We start from the raw sequence: 21,273 nt of genomic DNA on the forward strand, positions 1-21,273 counted from the left end.
AATACATCTGGCTTAGTTAATGCCCCGACGAGATAAGTACACATAGCCAGTACTCTCAGTTCACAGTTTAAATTATCATATCATCTCATTTTCTTCCATGTTATCTTCACTAGAGTTGCAGGGGGTGCTGGAGCCTATTACAACTGACTTTGGGCTAGAGGCGGGGACATCCTGAATTGGTGGCCAGCCAATCGCAGGGCACAAGGAGACAAACAACAATCCATGCTGACACTCATACCCAAGGGCAAATTAGAGTGTCCAATCAGACTACATACATGTCTTTGGAATGTGGGAGGAGTACCTGGTGTAAACCCAAACAGGCCTGGGGAGAACATGTTAACTCCACACAGGTGGACCGACCTGGATTTGAGCCCAGGTCCCCCACTGTGAGGCTGGCGCACTAACCACTCAGGCGGGCCACCATATGGGGCAAAAATTATTATATTAATTATTTAATTATATTAATTGGGAGCATTAAATATGGTGTTTCAATATTGAGGTGAAACTTTTAGGATTGTAAAATGGCACAAAAAGGCCTAATGGAAGCACTTGTGCATAAACTAAACCAGGGGTCGGGAACCTTTTTGACGAAGAGAGCCATAAACAATTCATATTTTCAAACATTATTCCTTGAGAGCCATACTCAGAATTTAAAAGTAAATATACATGAAAATGTGAGCATTTATTACTCATTTCACCACTTTGAAAGTGAAAAAAAGTCAGAATTCCTTTGAGAACATTATTTCACTGTTGCTAATCAAAGAGTATCAATGAGAAAATGCATGAAGAAGAGTCTAATGAAGAAAAAATATGATTTAAAAAGGCGCTAGAGATAGTTCCGACGCCACATTGCCGGCGTGACGCTCTCATTGGTACGTCCGGGACTTAGGTCTCTCACCAGCTGTTCCCATATTTTACCACACAGGTTTGCGGAGAGCCATGTACACCCATAAAAAGAGCCACATATGGCTCCCGGGCCATAGGTTCCCTACCCCTGAACTAAACAATACCATCATGACAATGTTAAAGACAAGTAGACCTTATAAGAGAAAAAAAGGATCTACACGAAATGTATGTTGTCATTTAAAAGTATATTTACACCATAAAATCTAGTCTGCTGAGAAAGCAACTTCATCAGTCAAGGAGTGTCAGTTTTACAACCTATTTTCAATGTTCCCACCAGTGGAGTTGCTATTTTTATTTGGGGTGAGCTGTCTTTGTGCTTGCATGGTGTAAGCCCAGGCTCTATCCACACCATCTCCCTCAGTTCTGCATGGAGTCCAATCGGGCATGGGGAAACGGCCAGCTACTACTAAGGCGTCATCAGGAAGCTCAGCCTCCATTTTCTTTTGCATGAGCGGAAGCTAAATAGAAATATATGGCAACATTATAACACAGTTTTACATTACATTGTCCATTTCCAAATGATCTTAATCCATTTCAATTCAACTTACCACACTCGGAGCTAAAAACACAGTAATGTTCTTGCATTCAGTTAAATCTACCTGCAAGAACAAATATGGTGGACTGTTCAGGCATAGTTCAGTTATGATGATTATTGTGATTTTTGCATATCAAACCTTCCATATATCTTCTCTTCGGTAGGACACTTTGTCATGATGACCGGCTCTCCATGCTTTAAAGCGGGCCAGACCAACCAGCCAGGGGTTGAGCTCGTAGCCAATACCAGAAGAGAACCCTTGTCGGTATGCCTCCAAGACCTTAATGAAAAAAAAAGTGAGGGTATTTTCAGGTTACTTCCATGTTAATGCATTCTTTGCCATTGACAGTGTTAGACCTCAAATCAATTTGAACAGGGAGGGGTGCAAATACATTAGTTCTACTAAATTAAAACGATTGGATGATTATAATTATGAGTTGTGAGCAACGAGTTTATTTTGGACCACTTGTTAATTTTAGGATACTGAGTAGTCAGTCCTTGTTGATTTTAGGTCCTTTCCTGCAGATTTAAGGAACACTCCTGAGTTATTTTCTGTAAATTTTTTATCATTTGCTGAAGGGTTTTTAGGGCATTCTGGGTGAATTTCAGTAGATTTTTTAGGCGTTTTCAGGCCACTGCTTATTGGGATTGGGTCATATGTTTCCCATTAAACAGTAAAGTTTTTGTTACATTTGGTGCAACCATGTGTTTTTAGGTAAAATGTATGAAACTTCAGTGCATCTAGATTTCCTGATTTAAAATGTGTAAGTTATGTGAATTGGATAACAAAATGTAGGAAGCATTGGAAATGATTAGTGTTTTTCAAATGTTAAATTAAAATGACATTTTTGCCTCGACCAATCAACGTCAGTGATCAAATTGAAAACCACTTCTTCGCAATAGTCTTATTTTGGGTTGAGTGAGTGTGATAGTTCTTGGTTTAGTGAAAGATGTGCAAGTGTGTCTTATTTTTTTAGCCTAGAAATTTTGAGAATTGAATATAAGATTTTTGTTTAATAATGTAACAGTTGCAGGAGGTTCAATGGTCATTGAAGTAAAGTAATTTATTCATGCTGTTTTTTTGTTGGTTTGGTTTCAAGTTTTCTATCTAATAAGAAAGGCTATGTTCCAGGCATGTTTCACTTACAATGCGACCGTCACCAGAACCTAAATCCACAAGGAAACCCTTTCGACCTCTGAGCAATGTCATGACATTGCGCACTTGGGTTCCACTGGCAGGTATGTATGGTACCTACAGGACATTTGCAAGAATACCACAAAAATGATAATCATGTGTCTCAAAGCCATTTATATAGTACTATAAGCATAACATGTAAACAATATAAAGTTAATCCTACCTGTAACCTTAATGGCACTTTTCGGAAACCTGGCTGGAGGATTCCTGCCCACATAGCATAAACAGCTAAACCAGTCCCAGCAGCAATCTGAGCAACATCCCAAATTTGGAGTTCTCTTGACTTGAGATCATCCAATGCCTCGTCTGGGGCATCATTATCCATTTCTACAAAACAGGATTTTTTTATAGCCCTCACTGCATAATCTTCATGGTAACTAGTGTTGCAACTGTTCAATAAGAAATGTACATTATCACTTGTAAACGTCACTCCAAGCCATTTGAGGTGGGAATGTGGGCAGGGGGTGAGCATTCATTTATTGGCTGGCAGCACTCCTATTTCAAATGGATTGGATGTCCAGTAGGGGGATGGGGTGCGGGGGAACGAGTGGTTAGCGTGTCGGTCTCACAGCTCTGGGGTCCTGGGTTCAAATCCAGGTTGGTCCACCTGTGTGATGTTTGCATGCTCTCCCCGGGCCTGCATGCGTCTCCTCTGGGTACTCCGGTTTCCACCCATATTCCAAAAACATGCATGGTAGGCTGATTGGACACTCTAAATTTACACTGTATGGGTGTGAGTGTGAATAGTTGTCCGTCTCCTTGTGCCCTCTGATTCAGGGTGTCCCCCCGCCTCTGGCCCGAAGTCAGCTGGGATAGGCTCCAGCAACCCCCGTCGATCCTGAGGATGAAGCGGTTCAGAAAATGAGATGAGATGGATGTCCAGTGGCTGTTGGCTTACTATCAAATTCATTTTCGCTATGTCTTCCCAATGAATGGCGTTAAATGATCATGTGTTATTGCCATGATTCATCCCCTATTCAGAAACATATGGCAACAAAAATCCTGGCTAATCTCATCCTTCAAAGTGCTGTCACACAGCATCCTGGATGACCAAAATAATGCAGCAAAGAATTTTGTTGTTGATTTTTCTAATAGATTAGTCTAGCTCAGTGTTTGTTTCCTTTTTTTTATTGAACAAAATAATCTGTATATTAACCCACACACATTCCAAGATCAATCCTGCATTACCTATTAGCTTTAAACGCTGTTAAAAAAAAAGTGACCCTAATGATGTTCAGATAATGTGTTGAGATTGTTTTCTTTAATATTTTTTTGATATTTTTGGACTGAGGACACTGATCTTGTTAGGACATTTTCGGTCTACTATATAACAGTGGTGTGCCGTCAGGGACTTCAAGGCCTTCTCTGCTGGCCTAAGAAATATCTGAATCACAGACTGATGTTAATTATATTTTGTCCATGAATACTTTTTATTAAATAATTTCAAATTGTCTGTTAGCTTCCTTTCATTGCGTTTCCATCTGGCTGCACTGGTTTCAGATGTGTTTTCATATTGAAGCATTTAACCAATCACATTTCAGCCATTATTTGTTGCCAGGGTCAGAAATCTGCCTCATGGCCTTCACAATCAGTTCTGCAGGCTCTGCTGCATTAAACAAGCGTCGATAAGACTGTTGCTTTAACCAATCAAAATTCGATTTGGTGACACCAAGGCCTTCTCACAGGCGTAGGGATACGTCATCGCTTTCACCACTTTGAGCATTAGCTTTGATGGCGATAGAAGAGGAGGAAAGAAAGGAGGATGGATATTGTGTACAGGTAAAGGGGAATTCTAGTGAGTAAAATATGGCTATATTCCTAAATACTATTTCAATTGTATGAGATTATTTATGATATTTTTATATGTCACAAGCTGTAGCTGCAGTAGAGGTTTTATAGCCATAAAATAGTTTTTGAGGTTTGGATTGATTCGCCGAAGGCCTCGCTAGTAAATTCACGGACCGCCACAGCTATATAATGTCATATATGAAGTGAGTGTGTAATAACAAAAAATAAAATTATGATTTAGCTCAATGTATAATTTCGTTTCTCCACATGCTAATATCACTGACATGCACTTACTTAACTGAGGTTTCATTCAAATTATTAAAACAACCAAAAAATGAACTAAAGGTTGTCTCGTCGGTCAACTCTACCAATTAAGTGATATTCTTCAGGATAGACGCTCTGTCCACATTGACTAGGATCACTGCCAACCACTCCAAGTCAAAATGAATTGGACGTCTATTCCCGTCAATGACAGCCAATGACCCATTGTGGTCTTGCTACTAATTTCAATACGAACGGAAGTTCATTATAGACCAATGATCCTTTACACCAGGAATAATGGCTGTCAGTCATAAGAGTCCTGTAACTTTCGCTCGTTTCGTTTTTAATATGTAAAATGTTGAACAAATTTTGGACAAATACATAAAATCGCGTGTAAATGAATTATACAATAACAAATTTCCACTGACCTCGAACAAGGCGGACACATTTTCCAGATGGACGAGTCCGCATCTAAATATGTCCGATTTTTCTGATATGTGTGTTCCGGTTATAATCCAAAAAATAGGATTTTACTGATACATAAAGGGGGAAAAGTTATCTTCTTATGAATCGAACCCATTCAGTGCCATTAACGATGACAGACGTCCAATCACGTGTCCCTTAAAAACGATCTAAACTCTTTAAACGAGTTTATCTCTGGTACCCGTCCAATCCACTTGAAGGAGGCTGAAAACGATCAAACATCCATTGGTTACCATGGCAGGCAATGAGAATTTATAAAATAAATAAGTGTTCTTCCTCTGTTCAAGAAGCACCCTTCCACCAATTAGGTGATCACAAGTTGGCATCGAGTCTACTTGAACATGCATCCATTAGCTGCCAGATCTTCCTAATTCAAAGAATTTGTACATCTAACGCCCCAAAATACTATTTTTTAAATGGACAATGAGTAAATATATAGTTTATTTCATTAATACGGCAGTGCATTTTACATAAGATATGCACGACAAATTTTTCCAATTCCGTATTAAACAGAAGACAGTTGATCTCGACATCCGATGGTATAGTGCAGGGATAGAGAACCTGTGGCTTGAGAGCCATATGTAGCTCTTTTGAAGTGTGCATATCATGACTCTCCCCTACTTGGTGCACTAAAATATGGAAAATGCTGGTGACAAATCTGAATTGGAAGAAGAATGTCAATAAGAACAGTTATTTTTCTGCCATGTATCAATGTGTTGAAAAGAATTCAGGGACTTTTTGTACTTTAGTTTGTCTCATCTCATTTTCTGAACTATTTTATCCTCACTAGGGTCACAGGGAATGCTGAAGCCTATGCCAGCAGACTTTGCATGCAAACTCCACACAGATGGACCAACCTGAATTTGAACCCAGGTCTCCCACTGTGAGGCCAACGCTCTAACCAGTCAGCTGGCGGTATCAGCCCTTTTTGTACTTTAAAATTGGTGAAATGACAAAAACATTATTTTTATTTTTAAATTCTGGCTTTCAAGGAATACCATTTGAAAATATGAATTGATTTTGGCGCTGTCTGTCAAAAAGGTTCCGAACCCATATTGTAGATCTTTCACCTGACTTTGCTGTGTATGGTTGTCTGTCTCTATGTGGGCCCGAGGGCTGACTAGCGACCAATCTTATGGACAGTATGCAGGAATAGTTACTGTCTCTCACAATGTGAATTAGAGGTGTTGAAAACAAATGAATGAACAATTCATCTCAAATGATAAACCATATTTAAAATGAGTGACCATTGCTTACTATAAACATGTAAGACTTTATTCCTGTAAATATCTTCAAATGTGTAAATTTTCAATTTCCAATTTTTACAACTTTGATAAAAAAAACTTTCATCATTGGTGGTATATTATTTGGTGCTTGGGAATTACCTGCAGCCACTGCTGTATTAACAAAATGAGTGAACTAAACTTGAATTTGAAATAATGTCATGAGAACTGTCCCAAACAGATTATTTGCATGAAGAGATATATGTTATTCACTGCTTGCGTCATCACTGATGATTCCTTTCAGGTTGGCCCAGTCTGATGTCCTTTTGTTTCCTTGGCATGTGTTGCCTTCCTGATTGCTATCAGAGTCCGAGTTGACTGATCGATGATATGTAAAAACACTTTGTTCTGGTCGTGCTAAAGCTGCTCTTCTTTTTGGTCGACCTGAGTGATGAGCAGTGATCAAGTGAACACAAAACAGTAACATCGGAAAACACGAATTAATGGAAAAACTTCGTGGGCATGTTTTTTTTCTTCTGTGTGAGGAATTTCACCATCAGGGACTTCCTGGAGATTTTTGGTCATTTCCTATTAATTTAGGGCCATTTTTATGTTTTTTTTATATTAACTGTTGAGATGCTATTGATGTCACTTGAAGTTCAATCCATTTTAACTGGGAAGGAATGAACGAATGTTCATTTGCACCGTTCATTGCACTGAAACGTGTATTCACAGCCAATCCTGTCCCTTTAAATGAATTTGATATCCGTTTTTTAAAAAGGCCGGCAATTAATTTGAGGGTCACTTTTACAGTTTTAAATTTTAGGCCATTTCAAAGTTACTTATGGTTGATTTGGGAGCATTTCTGGATCACTAACTGCTGACCTTACATTACTTTATTGATTTTGAGTCAAGGCAATGTTTTTTTTGTAAAAAAATAAGAACTATCAATGAAGATGTTTTAAAGGTAGGAGTTGATCATCAACAGAAGTGAATTATTATGTTTTTGTAGGAGTTAAAATTAACATATAAACCACAATTAACTGACTGACTGCCCTTGAATAAGACAGACATCTTGGTCATTAAACTAGGAGGAATTTCTGAAATTTTCATTTTTCATTACTACTATTGACACTGCTAGCATTCAGATCCATTTAACTGGGAAGGAGTTAATTAACATAGTACAAAATAGTTTGGATGAATTTGGCACCAGTGGGAGCCAATATGTTCACAAGGAAGTGACCGAAAATTTACAAGAAGTAACCCATGGGAGAGGAATACATGCTCCACGCAATTTCTCCAGAAATTTGATTTTCTAGTAATTCATGGAGTTTTACCTTCACTTTTAATGATGTTTCTTGCATCCAGTTCAGCAAGTTCCCGAGCATTTTCCCTTTTTAGGCGGGCCTTTTTACATTTTTCAATGGATGGCTGACCTGTGGGTAAGATAAGTCAATGAAGCATGAAATATATAGTATCGGGCTCTATTTATGAAAAATGTCCCAAAGACCAAGGCTATAAAAGGTTTATAATGAAGGGCATTCTCTCATTATGAAGACTAGGTAGATTGGACCATTCTCAATGGTAGGAATGAGTTGAACAAAAACAAATTATGAGAACTAAAGCAACAACAACAAAAAATACAAAAATGTTGCACTGAAATTGTCTCCAATCTGTTAAGACAATCATTTTGGACAGGTTACCTCTGATGGTGGGAAAAGGTTTACCTGTATAGATAAGTACCCATTTACCTCTACCACAATTGTAAACAATTGTAAACCATTGTAAATTTATTGCCTGGCCCTGTATCAATAATTGTTGCACCACCATATTGTGAGATGGTCATTATCATGAGGAATTATAATGCAAATCGTATCGTCTCGGAAGTTACCAAGAAGTTCCCAACCCTAGTTTGTACACTCACTGACCAGAAACACCAAGATCTTCCAACTCCTTCTTTAGAACAGCTACCATGGAGCGAACAGACTTGCACCTGCCAAGGAGGCTCTTGTAATTGCGTCTCACGCCACAGAGAGAAATGTAACGTTTCAGTCTAACGATTGTTTTGTCATCTGCCTGCAAAAAGAATTAGAGGTAATGAATTGGATTTGTCCATATTTGCACATGGGTCAAGTTAGGTGAGTCAGACATTATTTTAACAATAGTCATACCTCTACTTACAAATACCTCTACATACGAATACCTCTACTTACGAATACCTCTACTTACGAATACCTCTACTTACGAATACCTGTACTTACGAATACCTGTACTTACGAATACCTCTACTTATGGATACCTCTACTTACGAATACCTTTAATAGGCGATTAAAAACTACAAATGCAACATGGCACATCTTTTTACACACACATACCGCACATGTCTAAAATGTATTACAAAGTGGACAGCTTTCGGCCCTTGTAGAACGGGCTCTTGCCGCCATCTGGCATGACATCTACAACGGCCGCTGTATTTCTCTGGCATTGACGTAACGAGTTGTCAAATCCATTTGAAATGGGGGGCAGAATGGCAGCGAAATGGATTGAGTTTACCACGAGCTGATTTCCAATCCGTTTGAAGTGGGAGGGTTAGGTCTGTTTATTCACTGCCAGTCGTACTTTGAGTGGATTAGGCATCTGCTAGTGATGAACTTTTCAATTCACAGCAGAAGTACGATTGAATGTCTATCATCGTCAAAGGCAATATTATTTTCGATATTTTACAATGCTACCCATTTTTCGTCCAATTCTAGTGCTCACATACTCACTTTCTCTTTTGGTCTGGCACCTTCTTTGTCTTTTTTGGCAGATTTTTTGTTTTCCAGATCCTGATCATTTTCCTTATTTTTATTGGCTTGTTTTTCTTTCTTTTTGGGTTGCTGCTCATCTTCCGAAGAGGGCAGGGAAGGTGAATCTGAATCATCATGGTCCGGTCTTTCTGCAGTCATGGCTTCTTCTAAAATCAACAACATAGATCAGGGGTGGTCAACTACGGTCCTCGAGAGGCGCTACCGATCTGTTTTCCATATCTCCCGCCACCAACATATTTGGATCAAATAATCGTCATCGGTATAAAGCTTCAGGACAGCTTGCTGATAAGTTGATCATTTGATTCAGGTGTGGTAGAGGGAGATATGGAAAACAGATCGGATAGCGGCTCTCGAGGACCAGAGTTGGTCACGCCTGACATAGATTTTTACTGTGACCAGCTTTGGGAAAAGTAGGATTGTAAAAATAAAACTGTTCATTACCTTTTACACTTTCTTCAGACGACTGAGAGCCGCTGTCATTCTTATTGGAGAAACTCTGGGCCTCATTATCACTTTGATCTTCAGAGGTTTTGTCACACTTACCATTCGTCTTTCTTGGAGATTCTTTGATTTCACTATCCGCTTCCTCCTCTGATTCTGCAATAAATTATTTTTGTGTGAAATGACATGTACAAAAAAAAAAAACGCAAAAGTCTTTTCAAATCGTATCAAGTTGAAGGTAATATCATTCGATTTAAGTTTTTGAAAATAAAACTTGCCCAGAGAATTGGATTTTTCTTATTTTTTTTAAATGTGAGCCCCATGTGACGTTATACTGTGGCACGTGTTTGAAAATAAAACTTGCTTGGCGAATTGGACGGCAGAGAGCACCAACAAAGGGGGATATGTTTTTGGAAATGCGAGCCCGGGGTGACGTTACGGTGGATGGAATCGGCCTTGACCGAAACAGAGCACTTTGGCTGTCGAGGATGATGGTGCATGCCGGTGGCAAGTGAAGAGTGCCCTGCAAGCCGGCAAATTTTTTTTGGATCGGATGCTTTCCCGGACATTTTTATTCAAAGATTAACTGGACATATGGATCATCATCATCATGTGTAGGAGGTATGCTGCGGCCTGACTTTTTGGTAAAGCCAGCTTTAATTAACAAGTTTGACCACCCTCATGCTTCAAATAACAAGAACAACGCTTGACTGATTTATTCAGAACGGTGTTTTTTTTTTTAGGTCGTTTTGTTACCTGACATGTTTCTATCCCACGTTTAGTCAGGCGAGTACAGCTTGAATGTCATAGACAATGGACCCATGGCCACAAGAAGACAAAGGACTTGGACTAAATTTCACATTAATCTGTTTTTGGGGATTTATATCAAGGAGAGAGGAACTATTTTCACTGATTACAGTATTTACATTTATATATTTACACATTATATTTAAATATTAATACATTACAATCTTTCGATGTGCTTATAGCTGAAATATTTAATAAATGATCATTAATAGTAATAATGGCGGTGACCCAATTTCGCGTTTTTTCGGCCATGTCTGGTCTACATTAACCACAATATTCGATGGATTACTGCATACGTTCTGTGGAGTGGAATTGTGCGGATTTTGACTTTGTGTGTCGTAAGGTCTGTATAAAGGCAAATAAAAATTCAATTAAAGCCAAGATGAGCATAGTGCGAGCAAGGCATTGTCACGCAACGATTTGAATTTGGGGTGAATGAAGCTTTATACAAATATGGCTGGCAGGAGCACCTTATTAGCAATCGATTAAGTGGAGAAAGAGACATCCAAAGTTTTTTTGCAGGCTCGCCCAATAGTATGTCTTTTTTTGGTAAATGTTTCAGATGATACGAATGTCAACGACAAACTCACCCGATTTAGGACTTGTTTCACAGCTGGACTTTTTATGCTTGGACGCATGCTCATCGTCACTCTCATTTTCCTCATTTCTTTTTCTTTTTTTGTTTCTGTTACAGTCCTCAGTCTCCGACTCCACATCATCGCTTTCTTTATTCTCCTAAGAGACAGATGAAAATATTTAGCTGTCAACAGGTGTTTTTGTTTTCATGAAAGACAAATGAAATGGAAAAAAATGGTCATACCATCATGTTCGCCAGTTCCTCTTGAACTATTTGTTTCAGTAGATTTTTGGTAGATAAACTTAGAACTTCACTTCCGACATTGGCCAAATACCGCTTTTTTAAAATTCCCAAAGTCAGCGAGCTGAAGAACACAAGCACACGCAAAAATAGGAAAATTACACACAGTAAACAATGAAATTACCACAAGATATTTCACAGTGAGGAATCAGTTGGATTTGGTTGATATACAAATAATAATCAGATTTAGGCTTTGTCATTAGTCATTTGAGTGCTGGCAGACATCGAATGATCGCTACTACATTTTAGTATTGAAGATCATAACCACTAGATGGGTAGTTCTTACCTAGTGAGTAGGTGGTGAATTAGAATCAATAAAAATATTTTTCCATTGAAATATCCTGTCTTTTGGTGTTTTTTCATAGGGTAGGAACAAATTAATTTGTATTCAGTTCATTTTTATGGGAATAATTGATTTGAGATGCGAGTAAATAAACAGACGGAACACATTAAGCTTGTATCTCAAGGTGTTACTGTAAATGAGTCAAATGTTTGTTGCTTATTGTTTGGCTACCTCCCAGGTCATCATTGTAAATGAGAGGCAAAAAATTAACCCATAGATATAAGAAAACTTATATATAATTTATATAATTTACACGGGAGGCGGCCCAGTGGAGCGAGTGTTTAGCACGTCAACCCTCACAGCTCTGGGGTCCTGGGTTCAAATCCAGGGTCGGTCCACCTGTGTGGAGTTTGCTTGTTTTCCCCAGGCATGCGTGGGTTTCCTCTGGGCCTCCCACATTCCAAAAACGTGCATGGTCGGCTGATTGAACACTCTAAATTGCACCTAGTTAAGGGCGTGAGTGTGCAAGATTGTGTGTCTCCTTGTGGCCTGCAATCAACTGGCCACTGATTCAGGGTGTTCCACCTCTGGCCCGAAATCAGCTGGGACAGGCTCCAGCACCCCCCACGACCCTAATGAGGATAAAGCGGTTCAGAAAATGAAATGATGAAAATACACACACGCGCACACACACACCAGGATAGCTTTATTTAAAACTTTAATAAATGTAGGTGTGCATTTTGCGAGGTAACAGAGCTTGAATCAGCAGATCATGGAAATCAGGTGACTCAGATTCACATGCACAAAAAATATTAATTTTAATTACGTCATTATTTGACTTCGTCCCGTGTGGCAACGACTACGTAAGACCCCGATGTCGGAGTTGATACGACAACGAGATTTGTGTGTTTTTACTAGCCTTCTGTTGCAACTATGGCAATGTATGGAATTTGCACTCTTTAGACACCCTTTATTCAATTGATGTTTGAAAAGTCTCTAAAACTGTTAACGTGGGTGTAAACACGCCACTAATTCAATGACTCACAATGTCACTATCAACAACTGTGATAACGTGTCCTAGACTCTCAAAATTTTAAATACTAATTTTACTAGGGTATATCTCGCATACATTTGAATACATCTAATTTACCTTAAATCTTGCTCATCACGGAGTTGTCCCTGGACAAACTCGCGTACGTCTTTTGACTCGCTGTCTTCGCTCATTTTTTGAGTTGTAGCGGGTTTTATCGCATAATGGCGGCAGAAACGTACAGGAAGTGACGTAATAAATCGCCAATTTTTGGTTAAATATGCATAATGTGTTGTTTTTCTTGTCTTTCGATGTCATTCCGTACGACAACAGCAAAACTATGCCTCTTTCTATCGACAAAAATCTCCAATTATTTCCAATTGGAAAAACTTTTTACAATTTCAATATTGCCCCCATTCCTTTAATGTACACATCCTAAAATTTAACAAATGCAGGCAAATAAATTATACTTTTTATCTAGACCGTATGGTTCCAACAAAGGTTGAAAAATAAATAAATAAACAAATACACAAATAAATAAACACACCAACTAGATAAATAAAAAAATAAAAAGAAAACGTAGTAAAACTTCCCTAAATTTAACAGAAAGTGACACAGGAATGCCCCAAATTTATCAAGAGGCCCCATCCTTCTCAACGCATAAACAACTCAAATTCTTCATCCATTTTAACAGTTTATTCTAGTTTAGGGTTATAGGAAGTGATTAGCTTGAAAACCTTAAAAAGGGGGGGGGACAAGGGGGGGGGGGACACGTGAACATTCTAAATTCAATGTTCATGGGCTCTTTCAGACCCTGTGAGTGTCTTGATTCTCACACACATCTGATAGCTTTTTGTCTTTACTTTCAGGACCTTTCCCCCAACAGCATGGACAAATAGTTATCTTCTCAGTTTTGAGGTTAAGTCTCTTGGCAGCGCTTTGGGAAATGTAGTTTGTGTCAGACGCCTAGTCAATCAGTGTTCCAATCTTCTGACATGCATTGGTTTTAAATTCGAGAAGCATAAGGATCACTGGGCGTTCCTTCCATGCACTATGCTCCATTCCTACAGACTTTTCGGTGCAGTGATCTTGCCGAAACATTGGCATTTTTCTGCTATGTCGGGGGACAGTTCAGACAAATTGCTGTTGTTCTTCTGTCAATTTGAGCCTTCCCTCGTTTGTAATGCGTGAGATGCATTGATATGTGGGACTTAATGACGTGCATCCTGTTTTCAAACATTGGAACAGTAATTATGTGCTGCTATGTGGTGTAGAGGTTCACTCGGCTGACTTAGGTGAGGGCTCGATTCCCAATGGTGGCGGTCTGATTTTGAGTGTGGAAGATCGTTTGTCTCTCTGTGTGCCCTAAGCAGTGGGTTTATAAGAAAATAACTGAAACTTGTCCCAAAACTGTTAAGTTACTAATTAGAGAGCAAAGCATCCCCATTCCATTCCTCCAGAAATCGATAATATAAAGACAATACACCAACTAGCAAACTGTAATTTCACATTTATTCGGAACATTTCTCACCACAATTGGACGGATGTTGCAAGGTGAAGTAGTGCTTGTGTTATAGGGAAATTATTGGTAAAAGGGAGACATTGGTCAGTGTTTTAGAATTAGGGGTGGTTACTGTGCACAAAACATTTCAGAATATTCCTAATTTACTCAAGTGTTTTTCTCTTGTAGAAAATACAAAAATACAACATTGGACGTATTAAGAACATTGCGAAGCCAGTAAGTTGTAACAAAAATATCAGTGGTTTGGTATCAGACCTAACAAAACGTAAAATTCATGGCTCAGAAAAAAACAAGTCACCTTCACACCAACTTAAATACATCACAATTTAGTCATTAAGAATCTGATGTGTGCCGTTGAGTGCAAATGCATACCCCCTTGAATTTTTGTTAACACTGGGATTACATACAAACGTTAAATACATAATAAATTAGGCTCATAAATTAATTAAAAATGACATCCCAAAGCGACAGCAGAAATAATTTAAATAAAAAAATTACAGCTGCCCAACACTCACTCATTCTTTGTCAACAAAATTGCTACCAGGTTCTTCCAGTGTTAACATCTAAACTAAACAAACGTAACCCACATTATGTATTTAAAAAAAAAAATACCTGGCCGAACCTCAAGCAGTGTTCGCATCAATTCAAACAGTAGAGGCTGCCAGTGCAAATCATTAGTGTTGCACCGAAACTAAAATTACATCATTAGTATCAGGGCGTACCAAAAAATAATGTACCGATGCTGTGCAATATGTTTTTTGAGATCTAGTTTCCAAATGCTGTTTGCCCTCCATGAGATGGCCACCAGCAACACCCGCTGTAGTAAAACAGCTTTTGCATACCTGTCAACTTATACGTTTTACTCATATTGTATACTTTTTTTCATTATTTCAAATTGTGTATGCCGTATAACAACTTTTGTACGAGATCTTGTTTTACCCATTTTGGCTCTAATCGGAGTCGTCTCGGTCACTGGTAGAATGAAAACGTCATCGTCGACTGCTAAAATTGTCATGTTTTAAGCATGCGCATTCCCCTTTCATACGTCCGCCTTTTCACTGTATATAGCGTGACAGCAAGCAATGTAGCAAGACAGTCAAGCTGTCAGCGTCCAACAGCGACATCTACAGAATCTTGAATTTAGTGCATACTGACTGGGCACACCGTCTCCTCTGGAGAAAATGTTAGATTTTGAAGTGCGCTCTATGCGAGTAAATATGTGTTTCGTTGCATTTGTATATATATTTTTTAATCGCTTAATAAGGAGAAATGCAATAATTGATAAGGGGAGCATTTGGCTGAGGTTGACAGGTATGCTTTTGTCACTGTTCCCAAGAAGGCAATAGACGTCCAATTGTAAGACTTCAAGTCATCCTTCTGTTGCGCAGTAAATGAGTTATCACTATTAGACGGCCAATCCATTTGAAGTGAGAGGGTGTTCATTCGCTTCCACCCTCCCTCTTAAAATGGATTGGACATCTAACGCCATCAATGGCAGACAATTAACTAAGCAGTGTCTGACCAAGCTTTGAGAGCAATTACGTTACAATGCAAGTGACTAGTCATTTAGTATTAGGAGAAAAAAATGTTTTCAAATTAATTTGTTATGGGTACAGTATTGGCATTAGCCAATACTACACAGCCGGGTGTCAAAATTGGGAGCCAAAAAAAGGTATCGGTGCAACACTACCTAACATCAACATCCACATTGTAGGTGGCAAGGAGTAATGATGTCATATTTTTGCCAGTTTTATGTCCCAGGTTATTTTCCTATTTAAACGTTGTACACGATCATTAAACATGTAAACATCTGCACCTTTCTCGGGTTACACCATAACTTGGGCTGTAACACGCGACTATTGACAATGGAGCTATTGCCATCATTTCATAGATCATGTCATTGCAACGTGCCTGTGTGTCTTCATGCTGTCAATCCTTGTATACTGTTTGTTGACCGTGCCCTCTTTCGTCGTGCATTATGTGCCTCCTGACATGAATTCGCCTCACTCGCCTGTCACCCACTACGCCCTCTTCCTCTGGCTGGCCATTGCCAATCGAAGAACCAGACCCTCTAGAATCTAATAGGTGTAAGCCTCCTGGACCTGATCGCCTGCCGTTCTCGTAAATGAGGATATTGAGGGTTTCTTCAAAAATTCGAGCCTCTGGAAATTCAACCTGAAACCAAAGATGTAAGTGAGAGGGCAAGATAATAAAAGATTGACACAGGAACTCTGGTTAAGAAATTAGTGCATGTAAACAGCTGCACTGAAAAAAAGTGTTACATTTGTGAATCCTCTCATAAGACAATTCAAGACATGTGTGGCATCTCCTTTTATCTACTCTCATCATAGGTTGCCATTTTTTTCCCTTGTCAAACCATGTAATTATTGACGCGCTTTTACAACTTTTATTGTGTCAAAGTAAAGGTACCGAAACGCTATTGAGAACATTTTTGGGTATCAATATTGAGTTGAAAATTATAGTACGGTGTTATACAGTGTTCCCTCGCTACTTTGCGCTTCAACTATCTCGGACTCAGAGCTTCGCGGATTTTTTTCAGGAAAAAATAAAATAAAAAATTTAAAGATATTAAATTGAAATTATAAATTACATAATTTTACAAGCGGTGGAAACAAAATATTCAATAATAATTAGTAATTGCATCAAAAAAAGGCCAAAGAAATGGTTAATAACATGGTGAGAGTTCAGGAATCGCATTGATGACGTCATGGCTGTTTACAGGCGCATCTTCACCGCCCAAAAAAACAATGTTCACAACTCCCAATAACGATGTTTCTTATGTGCAAAAAACTGCAGAAGATCCTCCATCCGGACTACTATGATGTTTTTGCTTGTTGGTGCTTTTGTGCACATGTTATATGTTTCTTTAAGCATTTTTGTAGGGGCACGCCTACTTCGCGGAAATGAAGCTATTGCGGTCCCCATTAACCGCGATAACCGAGGGAACACTGTACATTATATTGTATTTTATAATTCTCTGCGTGGCTCAGGCATGACGACCCAAATGAAATATACTTAACAAAGACTATTTTTTTCTTAAAATTCAATTTTTTCCTAAAATTGAGTTCATATAAAATATTTATTGATTATTATTCTCATTAATAACTTTGCGGCGCTTACTTTGGTCTGCTTCTTTTCTGTGGCGTAGACGATGGATGTGCAGCATACTTCGGCAATCTTACGACCTTCGCCATAAAAAGACCAGCAGCAAATTTCGTCACCCAACACGTCTTTGACGAACAGGACCCGCCCATTAAAGCGAAGCACAAGTTTGTCAAACAGTTCGATGTTCTTCAACAGGTTGTCATCTGAATTGCTGGGCAGACAAAACACCCAAATGTATTTTAGTTGTGTCTGTTCAATTGCACCAGTCCTCCCACTTAATTAGTTAATGGTGGTCAAGGTATGATTAGTTTAGCCTTTAAAGATGCATAGTAATTTTACCTGGTATAGGAGTACTTGTTATTTCCTCTGTTGTTCTGCAACTTTACAACTGGCTAGAGGAAAAGAAAATACATTCTCAGACAATTTGGACATTTGGTCAATAGTGGTGAAAAATATATTTTTCCCAAAACGTTAAGCAGGAAAAACAAAAAGTAATTTATTCCTGACATGTTGACATGATATCAGGAGGCCTTTTATCGCTTTGACTCTCTTGTATGTAATTTAATGAAGAATAGCATCGCCTTACCTTTCTGCAACTTGCAATCATCTTTTCCTCTTCTTTGGCTGACGTAATCATTGGGATGCGACAGACACTTTCAAATATGTCTTTTTGCTTCTAAAATGGATAAAATATAAATCAATAAATTAATATTTGGTTAACAAATTGGCTGGAATTGACAATAATAGATGTCCAATTTAAACCGGGAGGATTGGCTGTGAAACCTGTTTCGGTACCATCGACGGCATCAATCACAGCAAACGATTTCAATGAGAGCCCTAAAAATTCATTATTTTGTCTTTTGTTCTTAATTTCTTCTAAAAAAGTAAATGGGGAAAAATCGTGAAAAGAATGGAATCAAATTTTGATTGAAATAATTTGGGATTTAGAAAAAAAAATCAAATTTAAAGAAAAATAACCTGCTCTAAAATGAAAATAAAATGTAAAGGGGGTCCCAGATGCAGCTGCATAACTGATTACTTATTAAGTCAAAAGATAAAACTCTAAAGATTGTTCAAAATAAGTGTATTGGCTTATCCTTTGCTTGTGTATAGGGTCAAGAAGGATCTGCAATTTTAAATTGATCTTTTATAGTCTACATGTGCCAAAATGACAAATATTGGGACCAGTCCTTTATCTGTCTCAAGCATTTAAATAATAACTTATTTATTGTATTACATTCAGTGAAATGTACCACAACTACACCATCAGCAACTCTAGCTACAAATATTGAACAATCAAATTGGCCTAGCCTTGATCCATGTTCCTTAATTTTCCAACATACAAGCAACTTGCCAGCAGGGCCGTGATGCAGTGCTGGATAAGACCCTGGACCCTGTAGTACTGGGCCTCTTTTAGGATCTCATCAAGTTCCTTGTGGTCATCAGGGAGAGGTACTGAGCCGTCCCGCAGGAAGTTCAAAATGATCCCAAAATGCCGGCCACTTCGGTCTAAAATCACCCAACCTTTCACAGAAAGAGAAAGTTTGTGTTCAGTGAAACAAAAGTCACAAAAGCATACCTGTCAACTTAAACTTTTCCCTCTTATTTTAAATATTTTTTGATCATTTCAAATTGTGTACTTCAAATAACATCTTTTGTACAGGATTTTTTTAAGTAAGTTTTTTTTGTCATTTTACACATTTGGGCTCTAATCCGGATCATCTTGGTCATTGGTAGCAGATGAAACCATAATCGTCGACTGCTACTACAGACGCTCCCCTACTTACGAACGAGTTACGTTCCGAGCGCTTGTTCATAAGTTGAAATTGTTCATAGGTTGAAATTGTTCAAATTGTAGTTGATTCGGTGCTATATTTTGTAATATAATTTATGTTTAAGGCCTACATAAGTATCTTGGAGGTTTATATAAGTGCATTTGTATGTTTAAGGCTTGTATAAGCAACCAGCATTGGTTTGTACTGAAAAAAAAAAACATTTAATAAAATGTAGAGAATACATACAGTACTGTATAGATACATTGGAGAGAGAGTGAGATAGAGATTTACTAGAAACTGGCCGAAAGAAGCCATCAAATGACGATTGCACAGTTTACTTCTTTTTTTCCATCATAAATGTGGTAGACTGTATGGCATCATTCAATTGATTTGTAACCTTTGTGCAACGTTCAATATTTGGGTCCTGCTGCTTGATCTTTCTGTTTATAAATATAACTGAAAGTCGAACGATTCAAGTTGTATTCCCGTGCAACCCTCACCACTTTCTCACGCGCATCAAGCACTTTGGGGAAAATTTTATGTGAGTAAATATGTTGCATTTGGACGGTTAATTATAGCTTAATAATGGGAATTGCAATATTAATAAGGGGAGCAATGGGCTGAGGTTGACAGGTATACAATAGGTTAGTCGCAAGACTTGGTAAATAGAGGGTTGGGGTTTCAAATTACAAAGCCAGGGTTTACGTCCCCCCCTCTAATCCACTTAACGATTCTTGACTACTATTTTACATTGAGTCATCCTCTCTGTGCCAGAATCATTGGCTTTGATTATCTTTGTTTCAACTATGCAGGCAAAACGTGACATTAATTATTTTTTATTGTACATTTCAATAGTTATCGAGTTGTATGAGTCCTGATCATTTATTTTTTAATACCAGGTCAACAGTACATATGACGTGTGGGAGAAAATAGTTATGTTTTTTTTGGCCACATTCTGAAATATTTAACTTGGTGATAATTAAAATATTGCAGCTCTACTTACCATCTGAATCTATGTTCACTTCGGTTCCTCCATTGCAAATACTCTCCAGCAGACTTTCCTCCTTGGTCAATGTCTGGACAGTAGTATAATGCAGCGAGCCACCCACATTTAACTTGACATATTTGCTGCCCAACAGACCCCTATGTCTGTCTTCAACAATGCTCTGGAAAACAGGGTGGGAATCAGCAGACTCGGCAGAGTTTGCAGCATGACTGCTGACTGACGCCTCAGCAGACATGAGACTGATTTGTGACAATCCAACTGTAAATGCAAGAGCAAATGTGTAACTATGAAACAGATGTGAAACAGGGAATTGAATGTCAGATCAACACAGACATGGAATTGAAAACTACATGTAGTTTTGGAGAGCACGTATATCGCCAATTGTTCAAATTCATACAAATGTTTTTTGAAGCAAATACGGTAAACATTTTACATCTATTAATAAATCACTGGGTTTCTTGACAGTTTTGGTTTTTCATGAGAATATTGAAACCCGTTATTATGATACAGCTGGCTTGGACCACGACAGAAATTAAGTAGTGAAAGAGATGCAAATTAATGTTAGATAGAAAAGTAAATGTAAACACAAACATTACTCTACGAATGCAGCATGAAAAGATGACACTGCACTACGTCTTGTCGACAATCATAATATCACAGATAAAGTAATCACAAATTGTACTTACGACACCGAACATCAAAAGCGTTGAAAAATCGTCGGCTCTTTTGAGGACTTGACTGGAGTAATTTCTAATCAAGCGGCGAATAAAACAAGACGTGCTTAAAAGATCAAGTAAACCTTTTTTTAAATTAATATTGAGCTAAAATGAAGTTTGGTAAATCATTTCTGCCATTAGCTAGAATAGCTAATCAAAATAGCAACATTGACATGCCCATTTTGTCTGGCAAAGACGCGATTTACCCTTCATTTCAGTCCTGAAACACGACTTCATAAAGAACACATTTAAAAAGGAATTATTGGAAAATATTATAGCCACACGAATTGTTTGCCTTTAAGATAATTCACTGTTAATGTGAAAAGCTAACTGGGTCGCTCGGTAAATCTCCAGGTTTTCCGGTATTTACTTCTTTTGTTAATCCTTTTGGCAAAACTCAAAGAGGAATTGATACATGACTGCCCCCTGTTGACTCAAATAAAAAAACACTTCAAGACTATACTTACACAGCAGGATTCTTCAATGAAA

General features: G+C 38.2%; 3 protein-coding genes across 5 annotated transcripts; all 3 read right to left on the reverse strand.

Moving 5' to 3' along the window:
* Positions 1-517: 517 nt before the first annotated feature.
* On the reverse strand, positions 518-5,462 carry antkmt (adenine nucleotide translocase lysine methyltransferase). 2 transcript variants are annotated; one of them, XM_077734601.1, is made up of 7 exons: positions 4,719-5,086; positions 3,046-3,474; positions 2,800-2,963; positions 2,589-2,693; positions 1,581-1,721; positions 1,455-1,505; positions 518-1,364 (listed from the first exon to the last, which is right to left on the reverse strand). In XM_077734601.1, exons 3-7 carry the CDS (start codon positions 2,959-2,961, stop codon positions 1,155-1,157), a joined length of 669 nt encoding a protein of 222 aa, XP_077590727.1. In that variant the 5' UTR covers positions 2,962-2,963; positions 3,046-3,474; positions 4,719-5,086; the 3' UTR covers positions 518-1,154. The 2 variants fall into 2 exon arrangements, with proteins under 2 accessions (XP_077590727.1, XP_077590726.1); XM_077734600.1 differs by lacking the exons at positions 3,046-3,474; positions 4,719-5,086 and adding an exon at positions 5,114-5,462 and having other exon boundaries at positions 520-1,364.
* A 959-nt stretch (positions 5,463-6,421) lies between these two features.
* Positions 6,422-12,887, reverse strand: hirip3 (HIRA interacting protein 3). Of its 2 annotated transcripts, none has more exons than XM_077734647.1 (8): positions 12,760-12,887; positions 11,270-11,390; positions 11,040-11,184; positions 9,643-9,798; positions 9,160-9,344; positions 8,320-8,467; positions 7,729-7,827; positions 6,422-6,835 (listed from the first exon to the last, which is right to left on the reverse strand). In XM_077734647.1, the coding sequence occupies exons 1-8, from the start codon at positions 12,831-12,833 to the stop codon at positions 6,657-6,659; spliced, it is 1,107 nt and encodes a 368-aa protein (XP_077590773.1). In that variant the 5' UTR covers positions 12,834-12,887; the 3' UTR covers positions 6,422-6,656. The 2 variants fall into 2 exon arrangements, with proteins under 2 accessions (XP_077590773.1, XP_077590772.1); XM_077734646.1 differs by having other exon boundaries at positions 9,160-9,347.
* A 1,242-nt stretch (positions 12,888-14,129) lies between these two features.
* Positions 14,130-21,140, reverse strand: kctd13 (potassium channel tetramerization domain containing 13). Its single transcript, XM_077734069.1, has 7 exons — positions 20,755-21,140; positions 20,066-20,326; positions 18,642-18,811; positions 17,874-17,963; positions 17,627-17,679; positions 17,303-17,498; positions 14,130-16,336 (listed from the first exon to the last, which is right to left on the reverse strand). Exons 2-7 carry the CDS (start codon positions 20,301-20,303, stop codon positions 16,091-16,093), a joined length of 993 nt encoding a protein of 330 aa, XP_077590195.1. The 5' UTR covers positions 20,304-20,326; positions 20,755-21,140; the 3' UTR covers positions 14,130-16,090.
* Positions 21,141-21,273: the final 133 nt, after the last annotated feature.

This window comes from Stigmatopora nigra, chromosome 15 (genome assembly GCF_051989575.1).
Source record: "Stigmatopora nigra isolate UIUO_SnigA chromosome 15, RoL_Snig_1.1, whole genome shotgun sequence".
Classification (NCBI taxonomy): Eukaryota; Metazoa; Chordata; class Actinopteri; order Syngnathiformes; family Syngnathidae; genus Stigmatopora; species Stigmatopora nigra.